The sequence below is a fragment of the Dromiciops gliroides genome, chromosome 1 (assembly GCF_019393635.1).
Source record: "Dromiciops gliroides isolate mDroGli1 chromosome 1, mDroGli1.pri, whole genome shotgun sequence".
Lineage (NCBI taxonomy): Eukaryota > Metazoa > Chordata > Mammalia > Microbiotheria > Microbiotheriidae > Dromiciops > Dromiciops gliroides.
The window spans coordinates 223,649,822-223,669,997 of record NC_057861.1 but is presented as its reverse complement, the minus strand read 5'-3'; the positions used below and the strand labels follow the sequence as shown (position 1 = coordinate 223,669,997).

At 37.5% G+C, this 20,176-nt stretch overlaps 1 protein-coding gene across 1 annotated transcript in view; it reads left to right on the top strand.

The window, feature by feature from the left end:
- RALBP1 (ralA binding protein 1) overlaps positions 1 to 20,176 on the top strand; it is a 61,005-nt gene extending 40,829 nt beyond the window's left edge. The window contains exons 3-10 of the mRNA XM_043967399.1: positions 238 to 696; positions 5,862 to 6,211; positions 7,804 to 7,965; positions 10,625 to 10,756; positions 12,467 to 12,574; positions 13,864 to 13,985; positions 14,295 to 14,418; positions 18,191 to 20,176. Of these exons, the coding sequence (XP_043823334.1) occupies positions 238 to 696; positions 5,862 to 6,211; positions 7,804 to 7,965; positions 10,625 to 10,756; positions 12,467 to 12,574; positions 13,864 to 13,985; positions 14,295 to 14,418; positions 18,191 to 18,460 (1,727 nt within the window). The 3' untranslated portion in view covers positions 18,461 to 20,176. The remainder of the gene's footprint in view (positions 1 to 237; positions 697 to 5,861; positions 6,212 to 7,803; positions 7,966 to 10,624; positions 10,757 to 12,466; positions 12,575 to 13,863; positions 13,986 to 14,294; positions 14,419 to 18,190) is intronic.

The following is a 20,176-nucleotide window of genomic DNA, read 5'->3' as shown; positions in this document are numbered from 1 at the left end:
GAGGCAATTGGGGTCAAGTGACTTGCCCAGGGTCACACAGCTAGTAAGTGTTAAGTGTCTGAGGCCGGATCCGAACCCAGGTACTCCTGACTCCAGGGCCGGTGCTCTATCCACTGCGCCACCTAGCTGCCCCGTCACTTGTTTTTTATAGCAAGGATATTCCCTGTTTCTCAAATGGACTGACAGTGTTAGACATTAAACAAAAATGTAATGAATATTCTCCATTTTCCCTGACAGCTGAAGGTTATGCTGCCTTTCAGGAGGACAGCTCAGGAGATGAGGCAGAAAGTCCTTCCAAAATGAAGAGGTCCAAAGGAATACATGTCTTTAAGAAGCCCAGCTTTTCTAAAAAGAAGGAAAAGGATTTTAAAGTAAAAGAGAAACCCAAAGAAGAAAAACATAAAGAAGAAAAGCACAAGGAAGAAAAACATAAAGAGAAGAAGTCAAAAGACTTGACAGCAGCTGATGTTGTTAAACAGTGGAAAGAAAAGAAGAAAAAGAAAAAGCCGACTCAGGAGCCAGAAATGCCTCAGGTCGATGTTCCAAGCCTCAGACCCATTTTTGGGATACCTGTGGCTGAAGCAGCAGAGAGGACCATGATGTACGATGGCATCCGCTTGCCAGCAGTTTTTCGTGAATGTATAGATTATGTAGAGAAGTATGGCATGAAATGTGAAGGCATCTACAGAGTTTCAGGTATTGTGTCCCTATAACTAACTAGCTATGGTTAAGAGAAAAAAAACATTTTCCTTATTCATCAAAGGAAAAAACGGGATTAAATTGAGAACACTTGTGGTTTTTGCTCTAGTTTGAAGTTCATTGTCTTGATTCTCCAAATTGGAAAGATTTTACTTGGCATTTGGGCATTGTATTTCCTGTACCATATTTCTTCTTTTCGTTAGTATGATTCACATTCGAGTTATATATTCCGCTGTGGCCCAGTGACATAGAAAATGAGACAAAAAAGTTGAATCTGTGGGCAGTGTCTCCTAATCTGGACACTTCCATATACCCTCTTTCCTTCTTGCATCTCACCCTCATCCCCCCTCCCCCAGCAGTGAGGCACTTGGACCTAGCAGTGGTAGGAGAACAGGGACAACAGCCTGGCAGCAAAACCACCTAGTGGGAGAAAGGAGAAAAGCTATGTTTTCTAGAAGCCCCTGAGTTAAAAGACATATCTTGTCATCACCACCGAGCAGGAGGAGCTGTATTTCCCCCAGGTAAGGGGCATAACATTTTGGTCTTAAAACTTTTAGGCCAAAACATGAAATAGTACTTTCAGCCTTTGTAAGTACTTACATGTACAGATGTGGTTTCCATTTGTCTAACAGAAATTTGTCATATCCTTTATGGAGGGCCTCCCACAGCTCAGTGTGAGTCATGTATGGGGCATGATTGATTGATATATTAGAATCTGTGCCCTCTATAACAAGGCAGCTTATCTGCTTAAATGTTCATTATTCAGCTTCTTAGTATATGATAAATATCAGTTTTCACTTTTGTTACAAAATGCAATGCTCTTTTCACACATTTGTTTGACAGTTAAGTTGCTAAAATAATGCTTTAGGGAGATGGGAAAGTCTGGGGAAAACCAAAAAATAACACATTCCTGAATTGTTTTTTCACCTTCCAAACTCGTGGGAGAGTTTTGGCACTTGGGTCATAAAAATTTTTGATTACTAGAGATGGGAAAATTGTTTCTTCATTTTCCAAAAAATAAAATTGAGATTTTTTTCTTTTCTTTATTTTTGTTTTTGTTTTTTTGTTTTTTGCAGGGCAATGAGGGTTAAGTGACTTGCCCAGAGTCACACAGCAAGTAAGTGTCAAGTGTCTGAGGCCAGATTTGAACTCAGGTCCTTCTGAATTCAGGGCTGGTGCTTTATCCACTGTACCACCTAGCTGCCCCCTAAAATTGAGATTTTGAATTTGGATTTGAAATCTTTGAAATAACTCTTTAATATAATATCAAAATAGTTTGTCAGCTAGTTTATCATCAAAGAAGTTTGAAAGTTTGGCCTTTGTGAAAGTAAGAATTTGCTTTTTAAAAAATATACAAATCGGGGGGCAGCTAGGTGGCGCAGTGGATAGAGCACTGGCCCTGGATTCAGGAGTACCTGAGTTCAAATCCAGCCTCAGATACTTGACACTTACTAGCTGTGTGACCCTGGGCAAGTCACTTAACCCCCATTGCCCCGCCAAAAAAAAAAAAACAAAACTATACAAATCATTAGGCAAAAACTGTAGCAAGCTGGTTGATTTATGTGACCTTGGCTGGCATGTAACAATCTCTGTACAGGCTAAACAGCTTCTCCACTGTTGGAGTCTTGAGTACTACAGAGCTTTTGTAAAGTAGATTCTTTTGTCAGTGGCCTATTTTTTTTTTTTTAAGTGAGGCAATTGGGGTTAAGTGACTTGCCCAGGGTCACACAGCTAGTAAGTGTTAAGTGTTTGAGGCCAGATTTGAACTCATGTATTCCTGACTCCAGGGCCAGTGCTCTATCTTCTATCCACTGCACCACGTAGCTGCCCCATCAGTGGCCTATTTTTGATTATAGAGTTCTCTGGGTATTCTCAGTGGTAGCAATCTCTTTTCTTTTTAAGGTTAGCTGTTCCCCTATAAATTGAAGGCTAAGCTGATTCTTTTATCAGTTGAAATAGCTTTATGACATATTCTGGAGTAGAGGTGTGTCATGTTTAACAAAGTTCATATGATGAAGGTATGGTTTGTTTTTACACACACACACACACACACACACACACACACACACACACACACACACACACATACATTTTCCTTTTTGGAAACTTTCAGCATAATTAACCTTGATTTTTGTGTACTGTGGTATGCTTGGTTTTTGTAGATTAATTTGCAATTCTCATTTTAAATTAATGAAATTTCATTTTATACAGTTAGATTCAACTTCCTATATGATAGCACATCAACATTTATCCAGATTCTTTCTTGGTGGAGTGCTTTATTTCCTGTGTAAATTTTTTAACAGGAAAGCATTTTGGGAATAAGTTAAAGCTCTTATTTAAAAAAACCCTCAAAAAACTTTAATTAAATGACTATCCATGCAGTGCACAGTGCTGTGGGTAGAAATTAGGTAGGGCAAAGATTCTTTAAAACATGAATGAAATGATGTATAATTATCATCTACATGCATAGTTTATAACCATTGCTACAAAAGTATGAATTCAAGATGGAAATTTAATTAGAAATAGATAAAAAGGAATGTTTAATTGCAAATTTATTTCCTCCACAGAAAGTCTCAAAATAAGTTGGTTTGTTGCATTAATAGTATTAATTTATTTTATTGTTGCTATAATCATAAATTTTATGAAGCCAGTTATTTATGTATTTACAGAGTACTGTGCAAATGTCAGTAATTCTAGGAATGCAATAGTTTTTCAGCATTGCATTTGCACTTAGCATTATATAAATTTTATTCTTTTTTTGTACTTTTGACCTCTAAATTTTGATAAATGTCAAGCAGAGGTATCTTGCCAAAACTTGTGACAATTAGGTGTTAAAAACTTACCTTCATAAAACCAAAAATTACTTTATGTCTTATTGAGCATTTACTTTTCTTTTTGCTGGGCAATGAGGATTAAGTGACTTGCCCAGGGTCACACAGCTGGTAAGTGTCAAGTGTCTGAGGCTGGATTTGAACTCGGGTCCTCCTGAATCCAAGGCCGGTACTTTATCCACTGTGCCACCTAGCTGCCCATGAGCATTTACCCTTACAGAATATTGTTCTTTGAATAAGATGAACCAAATAAAAATACAGGTTATTTAGCATCTCTAAACCAAAAACTCGAAGCTTTGTTTAAACAAAAATACATCTTCTGTCCTCCATTTTCATTTTTGTCCTAGACAAGTGTAACCTCTTTTTAAAGAAAATATTTGTCAAAAATGTATTTAATAAATTAGTAAGGTGATCATTTAAGTTACAAAAGGATGCATACCATCAGACTGATTATGTTTACAAGCTCCCCTTTCCCATTTGAAATGTAGTTAGCCTGGGGGCAGCACAGTGGATAAAGCACCAGCCCTGGATTCAGGAGGACCCGAGTTCAAATTTGGCCTCAGACACTTGACACTTAGTAGCTGTGTGACCCTGGGCAAGTCACTTAACCCTCATTGCCCCACTCCACACCCCCCCCCCAAAAAAAGAAAGAAAGAAATGTAGTTAGCCTTTTTCATTTAATAATTTGGCTTTCCAAAACTTTTCAGAAATGCATCCCTGTACATCTACACATGCCAAGTTCTGTTATTTATATTGCTTTAGTTTTTTGTTTTTGACTTTTGACTTTTTTTAAGGGGATGGGGAAAACATTGGACTATAAAAATTTTCACTAATAGTCCTCCCTCTTAACAGTGGCATAGGAATGAATGATGCATTTAATTTGAACATTTGGAACCTGCAGTACGATAAGTTGTTTTTCCTTTTATTTTTTTCTAGAATTCTTACCTATTTACTAGTTTTGGTTTTAAATATTACTTTATGAGTGAGGTCCCTTCCATTTCTTTTTTTTTAAATCATAAAAGTATTTATTATTTTCCAGTTACATGTAAAGGTAGTTTTCAACATTTGTTTTTATAAGATTTTTAGTTTCAAATTTTTGTCCCTCACTCCCTTCCCTCCCCCCTCCCCAAGACAGAAAGCAGTCTGATATAGGTTATATATGTACAATCACAATAAACATATTTCTGCATTAGTCATGTTGTGAAAGAAGAATCAGAACAGAAGGGAAAAACCTCAAAAAAGAAAAATAAAAGTAGAAACAGTATGGTTCAATCTGCATTTAGAGTCCACGATTCTTTTCTGTATGTGGAGAACATTTTTCATCATGAGTCCTTTGGAATTGTCTTGGATCATTGTATTGCTGAGAAGAGCTAAGTGTATCACAGTGGATCATCATACAATGTTGCTGTTACTGTGTATAATATTCTTCTTTTTTTTTTTTTTTTAAGTGAGGCAATTGGGGTTAAGTGACTTGCCCAGGGTCACACAGCTCATAAGTGTTAGGTGTCTGAGGCTGGATTTGAACTCAGGTCCTCCTGACTCCAGGGCCGGTGCTCTATCCACTGCACCACCTAGCTGCCCCTATAATATTCTTCTGGTTCTGCTCACTTCACTCAGCATCAGTCCACTTAAGTCTTTCCAGGTTTTTCTGAAATTTGCCTGCTCGTCATTTCTTATAGCCCATTAGTATTCCATTACATTCATATACCACAACTTGTCCAACCATTCCCCAGTGATGGGCATTCCCTTGATTTCCAAATCTTTGCCACCACAAAGAGAGCTACTATAAATATTTTTATATATGTGGGTCCTTTTCCCTTATTTATGATCTCTTTGTGATACAGACCTAGTTGTGGTATTACTGGGTCAAAGGGCATGCACAGTCCCATAGTCCTTTAGGCATAGTTCCAAATTGCTCTCCAGAATGGTTTGATTCCTTGCATCTCTTTAAGAAAGATACTGAGTTGTTGGCTCCATAAATATTACCATATTTTGGTTTATAATCTTTAGGTATCAGTAAAGACTCTGAAATTTATATTAAATAGTAAGGCTTATAATTGTTAGCTTTTGACTGAATATAGCCGTGTAAGACAAGCTTTAACATATTGTTTGAAGGTAAGCCATCAAGTTGTTGATCCTTTATGCAAGTAAACACTTTAGCCTAGATTGTTTGTTACTGTTCTCCTTGGTTGGAATTGGTTTAACCTGGCAGGAATGGGGAGCGTTGTGTAGTGAAGAAGAAAGCTTACAAATCAGTTTATTTTAGTCTGCATAAGTGTATTTGATTACCTTTTTTTTGGTTTTCTCTTTTTAAAATCCATATATTTTAAGGAATAAAATCAAAGGTGGATGAGCTAAAAGCAGCCTATGACCGAGAAGAATCTCCAAACTTGGAAGAATATGAACCTAATACTGTAGCCAGTTTGCTGAAGCAGTATTTGCGAGACCTTCCAGAAAACTTGCTTACCAAAGAGCTTTTGCCCCGATTTGAAGAGGCTTGTGGGAGGAACACAGAGGGTGAGAAAGTGCAGGAATTCCAGCGCTTGCTGAAAGAGTTGCCAGAGTGTAACTATCTTCTGATTTCTTGGCTGATTGTGCACATGGATCATGTTATTTCAAAGGAATTGGAAACAAAAATGAACATACAGAATATTTCTATAGTGCTCAGCCCTACTGTTCAGGTACTTGGTCTTTTCTAAACAAAACTCGTATAGATGATATGAAGTGGCAGGGGTGTTTAGGCCTAGTGTTAGTGTGTCTGCATAAGAAGCATTTAAGAGTAAAATGAGTATTACATATATAAATATCATACTAGGTTTATGACACATGGGACCGGTGGCCATCAGCAAGGTGGCCTTATTTAGCCATCAGTGTAATTATGTGATTTGAACATTGCAGAGACTTTGGTGTGAAACTGTATATTACAATGACAATTACTGTTATTAAGAGGGAGGAGCCCATGGTACATATCATTTTAAGGTTTTTAATTATCATACATTACCTAATTAATATCGTATAAGTAAAACTCACTTAAAATACCGTTTTGTTTGTGCAAGAAGGAGGTCAAAGGACCCTGCTAGTATTGGTTTGTCATGCTTTGACCTTAGCATTTCATTGTATAATAATGGATGCTAGAAAGGCATTTTATGATTTTGTAATTGGAGCAAAGATGCTTCAGTGAGAGAACTGGGTGGGTGTTTATGTTAATTGAGGGCTTTTTGCAACAGCAGCAATTGGTCTTCTTTCTTTTGTATGAGAAAGGCATAAAATCTTACCATAGAACTTGAGCTATTATATTTTTCCCCTTATTCAGTTCTGGGTAGTATATTACCCTGAATGAAATGATCAATAGTCATGTTCATTGCATTTTCATGGAATGTTGTGTTGATATGCCCAGGTTACCTTTAGTATTAGAACTGCAACTAAATTGGAAATCAGAGGGTTTTTTTTTTTTTTGCTTTTGTCAAACATCCTTTGTATAGAAATTTTGTCATGATGTATTGGGAGCAAAATGGAGACCATTGCTTTTCGTATTTTCAGTCTGTTAATAATCAGGCACAATGTCAGAATTTGATAAATTGTTACCATGATACTTAACATTATACTAGTTCTGTTAGTATCACTAGTTGTTGTCATATGGATCCTATTTAACACAAGTTCTAGGAAAAGAATAAGCTTATTTTAGAAGTATTTTTAGTAAAATTTAATGTTAATGACTGACTAGCAAATTACCAAAACAGAAATTCCAAAGGGAAAAAGTTGATAGGGAACTCTTAGCAAGCAATGCTTCTTGAATAAACTGTAGTAATATGCATTCATATTTAAAGATGAGCACTTATAGTTATGAGAGCTCTCCAGTATGGTGACAGTTTCTCTTAGCTCTCTTTCTAGTTCCAGTTTTGTTTATTGAAAAACAGTATCCCCCATTACACTCCTGAAAATGTTAAAAGAATTTTATTAAGATGGGGATATGGAAATAGCAGTTTATAAACAGAAGTGAGGAGTCATTAGCTTCTACTTTTTATTTTTGATGAATCATTTGCAGTGTTGTAGTTATTTTTTCTGTATTACTAACTAATGACTATCCACTGACATTTAGATAAAGTTTGTTTACCTGTTAAAAAGTGAGAAAAATCTTATTACCCTATCAAGGGGATTTTTGTTCAGATGTGGGTTGAACTAGATATGAGAATCCTGCTCTAAAATCGTTTTCATCAGTGCTAAGGAAAGTTGCAATTATGAAAATTGTTTGGAAATTTTTTTCTCTTTATAGATAAGTAACCGTGTCCTGTATGTGTTTTTTACACATGTGCAAGAGCTCTTTGGAAATGTAATCCTAAAACAGGTGACGAAACCCCTTCGATGGTCTAACATGGCCACTATGCCAACACTGCCAGAAACACAGGAAAGCATTAAGGAGGAAATCAGAAGACAGGTTTGCACCATATATTTGTTACATATGCATATTTTGTTTTTTGCACAATGAATTAAATATTTAGCATTTTGCCTCAAAGATCAAGCTTTTGACATATTTCAGTGCTTCACTGCCTTATTTAGCATAAAGGAAGAAGTTTCTAATTTGTTGATATATCTAGCACTGGATACAAGAATGTTACAATGTCTTCATTGAATTGTATTTCTGTCACATGTTTAGTATTGTTTTGTGTATGTTCCGTGGACTGATGTGATCTGTTTCTTCAAGGACAACTTTAAAAGCTAAGATTTAGAATTAGTTCAGCCAGTTTTCTTGTTATTCAGTTCAAGAATGAGTTGTATTCTTAGAGTTAGTATAGTTAAATAAAAAAGGAAAGTGTAACCTAACACAACAGCATAAATCATCCCATGGCATTTGAAAATTGGCAGACAGTAATGAATAAGGGGTTTTGCAGAGTCTTTGAGCCTTTGTTAAAACAGATAGGGCTTACCTTAGCACAAATAAATATTTGTGCATAATGGAAAATGGAATTTTCTCACTTTAAAGTAGTATTCAAAAATCTTCAACATTGTGCATCCTTGCATATTGTGCTTTAGGCAACTACTTAACCCAGATCTGAGCTTGTGCCATTTAGAAGTTTCACTAGGGGGCAGCTAGGTGGTGCAGTGGATAAAGCACCGGCCCTGGATTCAGGAGGACCTGAGTTCAAATTTGGCCTTTGACACTTAACACTTACTAGCTGTGTGACGCTGGGCAAGTCACTTAACCCCCATTGCTCTGCAAAAAAAAAAAAAAAGTTTCACTGATAGTGTATATGATGAAACGTAAGTTTATAGTTACAGATGACAAATTGGAGAATAATCAATACTAGCAAAGTTTGATTTAGAACATGACAGTTTGTTGTAAACAAATTAAGGATCATTTAAAGGCAAGTATTTGTAGTAACAATTTTTTTTTGAGGCAATAGGGTTAAGTGTCTTGCCCAAGGTCACACAGCTGGTAAGTGTCTGAGGCTGGATTTGAACTTAGATCCTCTGTACTCTAGGGCCAGTGCTCTATCCACTGTACCACCTAGCTGCCCCTGAGGTAACAATTTTGGAAATGACTTCCCAGAAAAAAATAATAAAATCTGGGAAATAGTGAATTAGCAGAGTCTAGAGTTAAAAATGATATCTTATTTTAATTTTCTTAAACAGTTAAAATGCTTCAGAAGACTTGGACCCTAGTCCCTGCTTGTTTGCCATAGTCTGAGAATTATGAAAATGAGTGGAGATAGTGAAAAAAATTATATATATATATATATATATTTAAAACTCAGATTAACAGTTACAAATTTCCCTCTATAATGAGAAGTTGCAAGAGAGTGAATATTTTTAACCCCTAGGGAAGACGGAAGGTTAAAGATTATCTTTTTTTTTTTTAGTGAGGCAATTGGGGTTAAGTGACTTGCCCAGAGTCACACAGCTAGTAAGTGTCAAGTGTTTGAGGCCGGATTTGAACTCAGGTACTCCTGATTCCAGGGCTGGTGCTCTATCCACTGTGCCACCTAGCTGCCCCTGTTAAAGGTTATCTTAATGGTCTTCAGGTATAGTGTAAGTCATTTATTGTGATTAACTTTTCTGTTTCTTTTGAGAGAAGATTAAGAAAAGATGTACCTAACTAACATATAGGAATTTAGGTTAGTATTTAAAGAGGTTTTAATGTTCTAAATAGTAAGGATTAAAAGTTAGGTGAGACATTCATCCACAAGGCAAAGGAATGGATCACACCAGAAGTTCTTAACCTGGGGTCTCTGAACTTGTAAAAAAATATATTTTGATAACTGTATATTTCAATATACAGTTATCAAATATACAATTTCTTTGTAGAGTTTCTTGTGTTTGTTGTGGTGGTTTCTATGTAGAGTTAAAAACATTACTCTGAGAAGGGGTACATTGTATTCACCAGACTTCTACTGAGATTTATAACAAAAAAAGTTAAAACCCCCTGAACTAGGGGGCAGCTAGGTGGCACAGTGGATAAAGCATCGGCCCTGGGTTCAGGAGGATCTGAGTTCAAATTCAGCCTCAGACACTTGACACTAGCTGTGTGACCCTGGGCAAATCACTTAGCCCTCATTGCCCCACCAAAAAAACCAAACCAAAACAAAAACCCTGAACTAGATGATAATCCCTAAAAGCCATATAACTTTTGTAATTTCATCATTAGGTGATTACTGTATAATGACCATGACAAAGTTTTTAAGGAGGAAAAACTCTTGCAATAAATATTTTTTGAAAATTTTTAAGGGGATAATGAGTATTTTATCGTTTTATTGTTTTGTTATTGGGCAGCAGATTTTGTTTACCTGCAGCAGATTTTGAAATTATAGGCTTGCATTTCCTACCCACCCACAATGCACTAAAGGTTATTTGCCCCATCAGTTGATCAGTGCCCAAGGAATGAAAGCAAAATGTAGATGGAAACAAAATAATAACAAATCCTAAGGAAAAAAAATAGAAATGAATTTTCAGTTAAAATTTTCTGTGTAGCATTACTTTGCCAATTAGGGCAGATAATTAAGCTGACTACATTATTTAGAAGTGGCACTTAAAGTTGGAGAAGATATGACATTTATTTCAGCGGAAGCAGTTGCAAATGATGTATGGTATTTTTTTAGGAGTTTCTTTTGAATTGTCTACACCGGGATTTACAGGCAGGAATTAAAGATTTATCCAAGGAAGAAAGGTTATGGGAGGTGCAAAGGATTTTAACAGCTCTCAAAAGGAAACTGAGAGAAGCAAAAAGACAAGTGAGTAATTTTATTATTCCCTGTGCTATGTTTATAATTTATTACTCGCAATATGTATATGGCTGGAAGTCTTTTGCACTCTATCTAGCTGTGTTTCTTTTCAATTGTGTTTCTTGAAGAATATTGTCAAGTGATTCAGTCACTCACTTTAGTATTTCCAGGTTATGTTTGTTGATAATGAAACTAAACTAACTATTCATTTTTTCTTAGCTTAAATATTTTTCTAAGTGCTTTTTTCAAACTTGACTTAATTTTTTATGACCCAAGTTGGGTATGTTGTGTTGTTACGCAGTCTGTAACATCTGTAAATAGTTCTAGAAAGGCTTTAGGTTAGATGGGAACACTGATTAAGGGGTTGCTGAAGTTTCATGAACTTTGGAATGAATCAGGGCTCTAGGATCTGAGAAAAACAGGTGGGACAGAGAGTGGGAGACACAGTGAAAAGCAGAAAGGATCTTAGTGGTGTTGTTATTTTTAAATTAAATAAGATATGTTGGTATCCAGCCAGCTTCTAATAACTAGGAACCAGGTAATCAGATTGACCTCAAATGAAAGTTTAGCTCTTGCATTTGTAACACCTGGTGAAACCTGAAACCTATTAAGTCTCTTGGATCCCACTTGTAGGCCAAGTTTCCAAGAAGTCTTAGAGCCCAGGACAGTTTGTAGGTTAGCTTTGTGTGGTGTTGAAGAAAACACCAACCCTATTCTTTAAGTGCACATTTGTGCTAGAGAAGTTGGGATTTGTTTGGGTGAGGGGTCAGTTTTCTTTTTCTTTTTCTTTCAGAAAGGGAACTGTTTTATGACTATGCTACTTCCTTCTCTCCTTACCCCAACAGAAGTGCTTTGGGAAGGATGTCTGTCAGTCCTTCAGAATCTTGATTGCTTCATATTTTCTTTCCTTATTCTCACTGACAAATCCTCATTTTCTTATGCTTTTTGCTTCCCTTTGTTCCTGTTTTCTCTGCACCCCCCCCCCAAACAAAACAAAAAACCAGCAACAAAATATGAGATTGGACCTGGTCTCGAATAACAAATGTACCCAATGCATAGGTAGATTTTAAACTATGAGTTGTGTGAAACTCCTGCTCATTGTTCTCAACTCTAGGCCCCTGGTCCCTGGATACCATGAGGTACAAAAGGGATTTGATTTCCCTACATCCCTCTCAGCATACATCTCAGCACATTTCCTTCTCTGTTTACTTAAACTGGAGATGATTGGGGGTTAGCATAGAAAAGTTTAAAATGACTCTTGATTATCCTCTGGGATTTTTCTGGACCTTTTTGAAGGGGAAGTAGGAAGGTCATGCATGCCCTGTGTTCTGTGATGTAGATCTCAGGCATTTAGGGTTCAGTGTTGAAGTATTGTAGTCTTCCATTCAGAATGTAAGAAAAGTGGCTTTGTGGTCCCAGTGCTAGAAGTCGAAGTAATAAACATTTCTTACATGTTTATCTCCTCAACACTTTTTTGGGTATAAGCAAATGGTGTGTGTCATAAAAATGGACAAATGATCATCTTAACTGCTGTTATTTTTATATTCTAGAAAAGCAAATAGATAATCTTCCAAAAGAAATGTGCTAAAGGCACACTTCCTTACCATTATTCAAAACCAAGAAAAGTTATACTAGTAGATGAGTCTCGTAGCTCTCTGAAAGCTGCTGTGTGTGTGTGAAATAGTGATCCCTTAATCGATGGCTTGTCTCATTTGATAGGAGTGTGAAACCAAGATTGCTCAAGAGATTGCCAGCCTTTCAAAAGAGGATGTTTCCAAAGAAGAAATGAATGAAAACGAAGAGGTTATAAATATTCTACTTGCCCAGGTACTACATTTTAATCTCTAATATTTTCTTGGCTAATTTTCCTTTTTCTATGTCTCAAGGAAATAAAGAGAATGGATTGACTAGATTAATAATAAAGAATAGATTTTAAGGCGATTTTTTTTTTTTTTTTTTGGATAAAGTGAGTTGACCAAAGCAGTGGTTCTCAAAGTGTGACCCATGAAGGTTATCTTCCATGGTAGACTATGGTCCAATATAACCAAAATTATTATAAAATATGATGTTTTTATAGAAGTGGATTAATAATTTACCTTTTTTTGTTAAATAAAAACTAAACATTACTGGATGTTTCCTAAGAATCAGGGCCCTTCTTCCCATTACAGTGAAATTTTAATTTGCCCCGATAAGAGTTGGTCAGGCTATCCTGTCTGCAGTTGACTTCTTTACTGGGAAAAGAGGTAAGCACCATTCGTGTAGAGTTAGGCTTTGCTCAGATGTTGAAGGGAAGAGAGAATGGAGCCACCATGCCATCTATGCTGGAGTATCTTCATCTAATTTTCATGTCTCTTCATAGTTTGAAATGTCTACTGTCTTCTTTCTTACATATTATATAAAGAAACTTTAGCATGGGTAGATGGGGGCTTTTGCTGTTCTGTAGGTGTAGCCAGATTTAGAAACAGCTATATAGTTAAAACATACTTTGGAAATGGGAGTTTGGAGTTACAATTACATTTTTTTTTTCTTTTTGGTGAGGCAATTGGGGTTAAGTGATTTGCCCAGGGTCACACAGCCAATAAGTGTTGTCAGAGGCCAGATTTGAACTCAGGTCCTCCTGAATCCAGGGCCGGTGCTTTATCCACTGCGCCACCTAGCTGCCCCTACAATTAAATTTTTCTGAAAATGGGTTCTGATATTTTTGAGTAGTAGTTTAAAAGCAAGAATTTGGATTAAGTTAATCCTGCATTATTAACTGGGTCCTTCTTATTGGAATTATTTTAAAACTCACTAGTATGAGCCTGTGCCTCAGTCTCTACCATAAAACCTTACTGGTTTTATGTAGCTAATGTCACTTTTGCACCCAAGATGGAATTTGAGATTGAGGTTTAAAGATGCTCTCAAATGGGTGGGTGATCAATTAGTAAAAAAAAGTTTAAAAAGGAGCCGGGGTAGCCTCTTCAACTTTGGATCTATTTCTGTGTTGTATTGGCTACCTTGAAATCCTTGGAAATTTAGGGCATTGGATTCGCCTAAGAATGTGGAGTTTTATAGTCTTCTGTGAAAAACTCGAAACCTGTGCAGATAATTTTTCTTGTTTTTTTTTTTTTTTCAAGGAAAATGAGATTTTGACTGAACAAGAAGAGCTTCTAGCCATGGAACAGTTCCTCCGGAGACAGATTGCTACAGAAAAAGAAGAGATTGAACGTCTCAAAGCAGAAATTGCAGAAATTCAAAGGTAAGGGTCTGGGGAAGCTCTGAAAAATTCCCTTCTTCCTCCAAAAGCCTAACATAATTTCTGACCACTATGTTTATAATTTGGGGACTTTTATGCCTTAGCTCTTTCCTTCCCCACTTGAAAAAAGCAAAACCCCAAGAGTTTTCATGTTTAGCCACATTTGGCTTTCCATTTGCCTATAATAGAATCACTTTTGTTAATGATGCTAGAATTTGTTTAGAATTTGATAAATATTGGCAGCACCAAACCACGGGCAAGCATTTTCTTTGCACTGATAGATGAAGCTTTTGATCACCTTTGCCATTCTAGTCGTCAGCAGCACGGGCGGAGTGAAACAGAGGAATATTCTTCTGAGAGTGAGAGTGAAAGTGAAGATGAAGAGGAGTTGCAGGTCATTCTCGAAGACTTACAGAGACAGAATGAAGAGCTAGAGGTGAGAGATTATTTCTGGAAAAGGTCACCGTCAGTACTAGTTCTGGGAGTGGACTGTTAGAGAAACTACGCACTTGGTTGGGGAAGTTCCTTTTCTTCACTGCCTGCAGGACACCAGTTCTTACTAATGGGATATTAAGGAAGAGTCTTCTTCAGCAGGTGGTGAGCCTCTTATAAAATACCAGGCACTTTCTGCTTGAACAGGTTGGTGTCTACACTGACACAGCTAGCTGAATTCTTTTTTCCTCAAGGCATGTCTCTATTCCTGCCTACTATATTTAGACTGACTAAAATGAGCCCTCAGGGGAAATATTTGCATTAAATGAAAGATCCAGTTTCTTCCAACTCATGGAAGGAGAACTTTTCTCAGGTAACCTATCAGTACAACTGTTGTGCCCTTGGATAATAACAACATTGTACCTTAGTTTCCTCATCTAAGAGGTTTTGACTGGAAAATGTAGGATTTTTTGAGAGTAGTTTGTGCATCTGCAAAAGCCCTTGGGGTTTTAGTGGACTGCAAGTTCAGTGAGTCACCAGCATTAGATAAGGGTCAAACCAATGAATGCCAGCTCAGGCCACAGTATCCAGAACATGAGAAAGGATACGGTTATTGTACTCTGCCCTAGTTGCAGTATTCTTTTCAGGTTTTGGTGCATTTTTATTTTGAACTCAGGTCCTCCTGACTCCAGGGCTGGTGCTCTATCCACTGTGCCACCTAGCTGCCCCTTGGTGCATTTTTGAAAGGATATTGTTCAAGCTGGAGAGTGACCAGGATGATAAAGTACTTGGGATCATGAAGTAAGACTGGTTGGAGGAACTGACTTTTATTTAGCCTGGAGAAGAGCAACTCTCTTTTCGTGTCCTCCCCAAATTAAAGACTGTCCTGTAGAAGAGGATCAGACTTATTCTTTTTTCCATGTGGCAGAACTCAAAGTTACAGAGATGAAGATTTAGGCTTTTTTTTTTTTTAAAGGAATAACTTGAAATGATTAGAAAGGGATAGGGAGGAGGCGGCTAGGTGGCGCAGTGGATAAAGCACCGGCCTTGGATTCAGGAGGACCTGAGTTCAAATCCGGCTCAGACACTTGACTTACTAGCTGTGTGACCCTGGGCAAGTCACTTAACCCCCATTGCCCAGCAAAAAAAAGAAAAAAGAAAAAAAGGGATAGGGATAAATGACTAGAGCAGTGATTTCTCTGCAGTTTGTAATCTTGGAGAGTATCCTAGAACACCGACTTAGTGACTTGCCCAGGGTCACACAGCCAGTCAGTCAGAGGCTAGACTTGAAATTGGATCATCTTGACTTCAAGGCTGACTCTTTGTCCACTGCACTGGCTATTCAAAGGTACATAATTTGTGGTCCCTTCGCTGTAGATCTTTCTTTGAAGTTTGGGTATCCATTTGTTGGGGATTACCTGCCTTGCTAGTGGACAGCTGGTCCATTGGCCAAACAACATACCCCAAATACTCATCCCCCTTTCCCTCCTGATCTCTAACACACCCCTTTCCTTAACATCTTAATTTCTATCAAGGGTACCACTATTCTTCCAGTCATTCAGGTTCCCAGTCTCTAAATTAACTTTGTCTTCATTTTCATTTAAACCTCAGATCCATTTGGTTGCTTTTCTTATTATTGGTCTTGCCACCACATCCTGTGTCACATCCACTCCCTTTTTACTCACAAAGATGCTACTCAGGTTGTGGGCAGCACTTCTTACCAGCCCTACTGGAGTAGAATAATGATAGTCTGCCTTTTCTTTCATAGCTGCCTAATGGATGTTCCCAAAGTTTAGGTCTGTTCATGTCACTTCTTTCAAGAAGCTTCATTGGTTCCTTACTACCTCCAGGATAAAATACCAACTCCTCTGTTTTTCAGTTAATAAATCTCTTTCTTTAGCTTTAGCCTGTCTTAGGTATGTAGTGTTTTATTTCCCTTTCATACATACAGTGTAAGTTCTGCTGTTCCCTGTACATGAACACTCCATCTCCCGACTGCTTTTTCTAGTCTTGCCCCCAAACCTGGGATGCTTCCCCTTTTACCTTTACCTCCAGGAATCTTTAACTGTATTTAAGGCTCAGCTCAAGTGTCACCATCTATAGGAGACCTCCCTGGGGAGATGGGCAGGACACTATAGTGGTATGGTTTAAAAATCCTTTCCTGGAGTTAAAAACATGTTCTTGGAGGTAATAACAAATTGTCCAACCTACATTTCCTCATTTAATCCTTTCAGGTTTTCATGAAGCTGCCCCCCTCCCCCTCCAATTATTTTGTATCTGCTGTTTATATCTTCTTGTCTTTGTCCTACTAGGTGGTGAAAATAGGAATTTTTGTTGTTTTACACCGTGCCTATTAGAATGCCTGAAACAGAGTAGAATTTGGTATGTAGGAGGAATTCTTAATCAGGTTGGACTAGCTGGTCTCCATTCTTCCAACTGCCAATCTCCAACAATACCTAGGCAGTGACGAGCCAGGGAGTGTACTGTGAGATAGAATGGCCAAATACCAGCTACCTCATTTTATAGATGAGGAAATGTAAGCTCTGAAGTGATTGGTGCTGGGTGACACATGGGTAGAGTATAGAACCAAGCATTAGCCCTCTACACTAGCTTGTGCGTCCTTACGTATGTGACCACATAGAGGCCATATCTGCTTAGTCCCCTCTGCGTCCCCTTAAATAGCATAATTTTCATTCCTCAAAACATTTTATCATGGCAGGATTCATCTCCCTTTCAGAAAGGTGAAAAATGGCATCATTACAAGAATGACTGTGACAGGGTAAGATGTCTCTAAGAGGTTGGACAATTTGTTATTACCTCCAAGAACATGTTTTTAACTCCAGGAAAGGATTTTTAAACCATACCACTATAGTGTCCTGCCCATCTCCCCAGGGAAGATTTAATAATGACAATAGCTACCTAGCATTTATATTGTCTCATGGTGTCTAAAAGGTCTTTACAGGTATGATTTCATTTGATCCTTACAACTCTGTGAGGAAAGTGCTGGCTCTATCCTTATTATACTGCAACTGCAACTGAGAGAGGTTAATAGAGTTGCCCAAAGGCAGGCAAGAGCTCTGTCCATTAGGTCTGTGAGTTGCCTTCAGGGTCATGGCCAGGTATCAGCTAGAGAGAACATTTATTCTTTATTATACCATTTTCTAAAACCCCTCCCTTGTTTACTTACTGAGCTGAGAACCCGCAGGCAGTACTCCTGCAGAAGTAGGTTTTGTAAGGAGCTGAGGAGCTGGTGGCTTTTCAGATTCTTTTGCATCAAGAGCTTCCATAAGCTCCTACAAGCCATTTTCTTAGGTACAAAAATGTATTTTAAAATCAAATACATCTAGATGATGGGTGGTGGGATGCTCCTATACTTAGTAAGAATGACTGAGAGTTGACAGTACTTACCAGTTGTACATTCACATGTAATACAAGGCAGTCATAAAGGATGATTTTGAATTGAAACCAGCGTCTTTCCCTGTTTCTGAACCTTTCCCACCAGATTATGAAGGGAAGGTGAGATTCCTTCTGTCCTTTTCATATCTAAGGACTGTGTTCTGTGGTAGTCAAGAAATGCTAAGTGGGTGGGGATATAATTAAACACTGGCATATTTCTTTAAATAAAATATGTAGCCACCAGAGGAAGCAGTATTTTTTTCTTCCCTAGTTGAGCTCACTGCAACAAAGAGACCACTGTGTAGAATTTCTTTGCCATTGAGTAACCATTTTTTGTCCTCACTGCTTAATTGACACTGTTCTTTCTGTTATTGGTAAAGATAAAGAACAATCATTTGAACCAAGCAATTCACGAAGAGCGAGAGGCCATCATTGAACTTCGAGTGCAGCTTCGACTGCTCCAGATGCAGAGAGCAAAATCTGAGCAGCAGGTGCAGGAAGATGAAGAGCCAGAAAAGCGTGGGGGTGGACCTCAGCAGCAAAGAGACAGTGTCCCTGAAACAAAAGCAGCAAAAGAGCAGCAGCCAAAGGCAGTCAAGGAGCAAGTGAAGCCATCACCAAGCAAAGACCGGAAGGAAACACCGATATGATCAGCCTGTAAGGCATCAATGAAATCTACTAGACTTAACAAGGACTGTGCAATTTACTGTAATACTGAGAATGAAAGTGCACACATCTCTTCTGGTGTACATTATGTAAAGACATCTTTTAATCCTGGGGACGCTTGTCTCTTTCATATGTATGAATTCTACCCATCAAGGCTCAGGTTACACGAGTGTACAAAGCAGTGAAAGCATTTTCAGGCTTGGAGGGGACAGATGTATTTTCCAGATAGAGTTAGCATATTTGAAGATTAATTTGCTTCAATTCACAAAAAATGAACCTCAAACTTAATTCTCAAGAATAGTAATTTTTTTTCCAAACCAAAAATATTTTTTCTTTTCTTTTCACTACAGCAGAATTGGAGGCCTGCTCTCTTTTCAGGGGAAAACAAATCAGACATGAATTACTGTATTTGCCTTGTTGAATTGATCTATTGTTTCACCCCTTATGATTTCTGCTTACTTAGTCACTTTTGCTTGTGCCTTTTATACCTTTTTGGTGCATAATGGGGGACCCGTCTGAACCTTTCATGATGGACTAGAATGGCTTGGGCTAATGGGCTACTTTTATATATCCTTACAAATTCTAACTTTGCAATTGTAGACTACTAAAATAAATTTATACCACTCCAGGACTGCATGGTTCAGTCCCACCAAGATGGATGTGATTGCCCTTGATGCTCTGCTGTATCAGAACTGTTTGGCAGCATGAGCGACAAAGAACAGAAAGTGAGGATAGGCCCACTCATTGCTAATTTTGGCCACACCATTAATCAACACATAACTTAAATGTTCTTCATAGCTTTTCCACAAACCTGGTTGATTAACCTGGTGGTTAGCCTTCTCCAAATTCCTTTCCACACAGAAGTGGGTAAATCTTTAATGTGACTGATATTTTACTAAATACAGGTGGGTTTCTATTGCTTGCTTAGGCTAGAATGTAATGTCTCTTTGCCTGGTTAAGCCATATACTCTCTGAACAAAATCTTAAATTCTATCTTTCAAGTGAGCCTGATTTATAGCCTCCCATTTGATAGGACTCAGCAATAGAAAACCATTACTTTTTAATAGTTGCTATGCTGTTCTTTTCCTTTATTAATTAATTCGTTGAGGTTTATACCCAAAAGCAGTAATACTTCCCTAACAACTGTCTTCGTAGGCCATTTTTAAGACAGTATTTTCTGTTAGACTATGATGTCCATGAAATTTGTCAAATATTCAACATATGAAAATGAACACCAAGAGCATTGGTAATCTTTATTCCCTAGAATTTGAGTATTTATTTTCAGCACCTCTTGGATGTGGTTGTATCCTCTACCTATTGCACTCTTGTGAATTGTTGGCCATTATTTGATTTTGTACAAAAAAAAAAAAAAAGCTTTGATATGTTATAGAAAACAACACACTATTTTTTTAAAATCTGGAGAGAAGATATTATGGTGACTAAAATATGGTCAGGTGATGAGCGTAAATGTATAAAGCCTTCTTTAGTGTTCTGTCTGTTACATTCATTTTCTATTTGCTGGCAAAAATATTTAAGGTTACTTTTTCATTTGTGTAAATCACTAATTTCTATCAAGCTGTTATGATTTTTTTTTTAAATCAGTGTTTCCATTCTCTTAATATTGGCTAACTTTTATTTTGTGCCAGGACCATTAAGCACCAAGCAAATAAATTCAAGCAGCCATTTGGGAAAAAAATGTT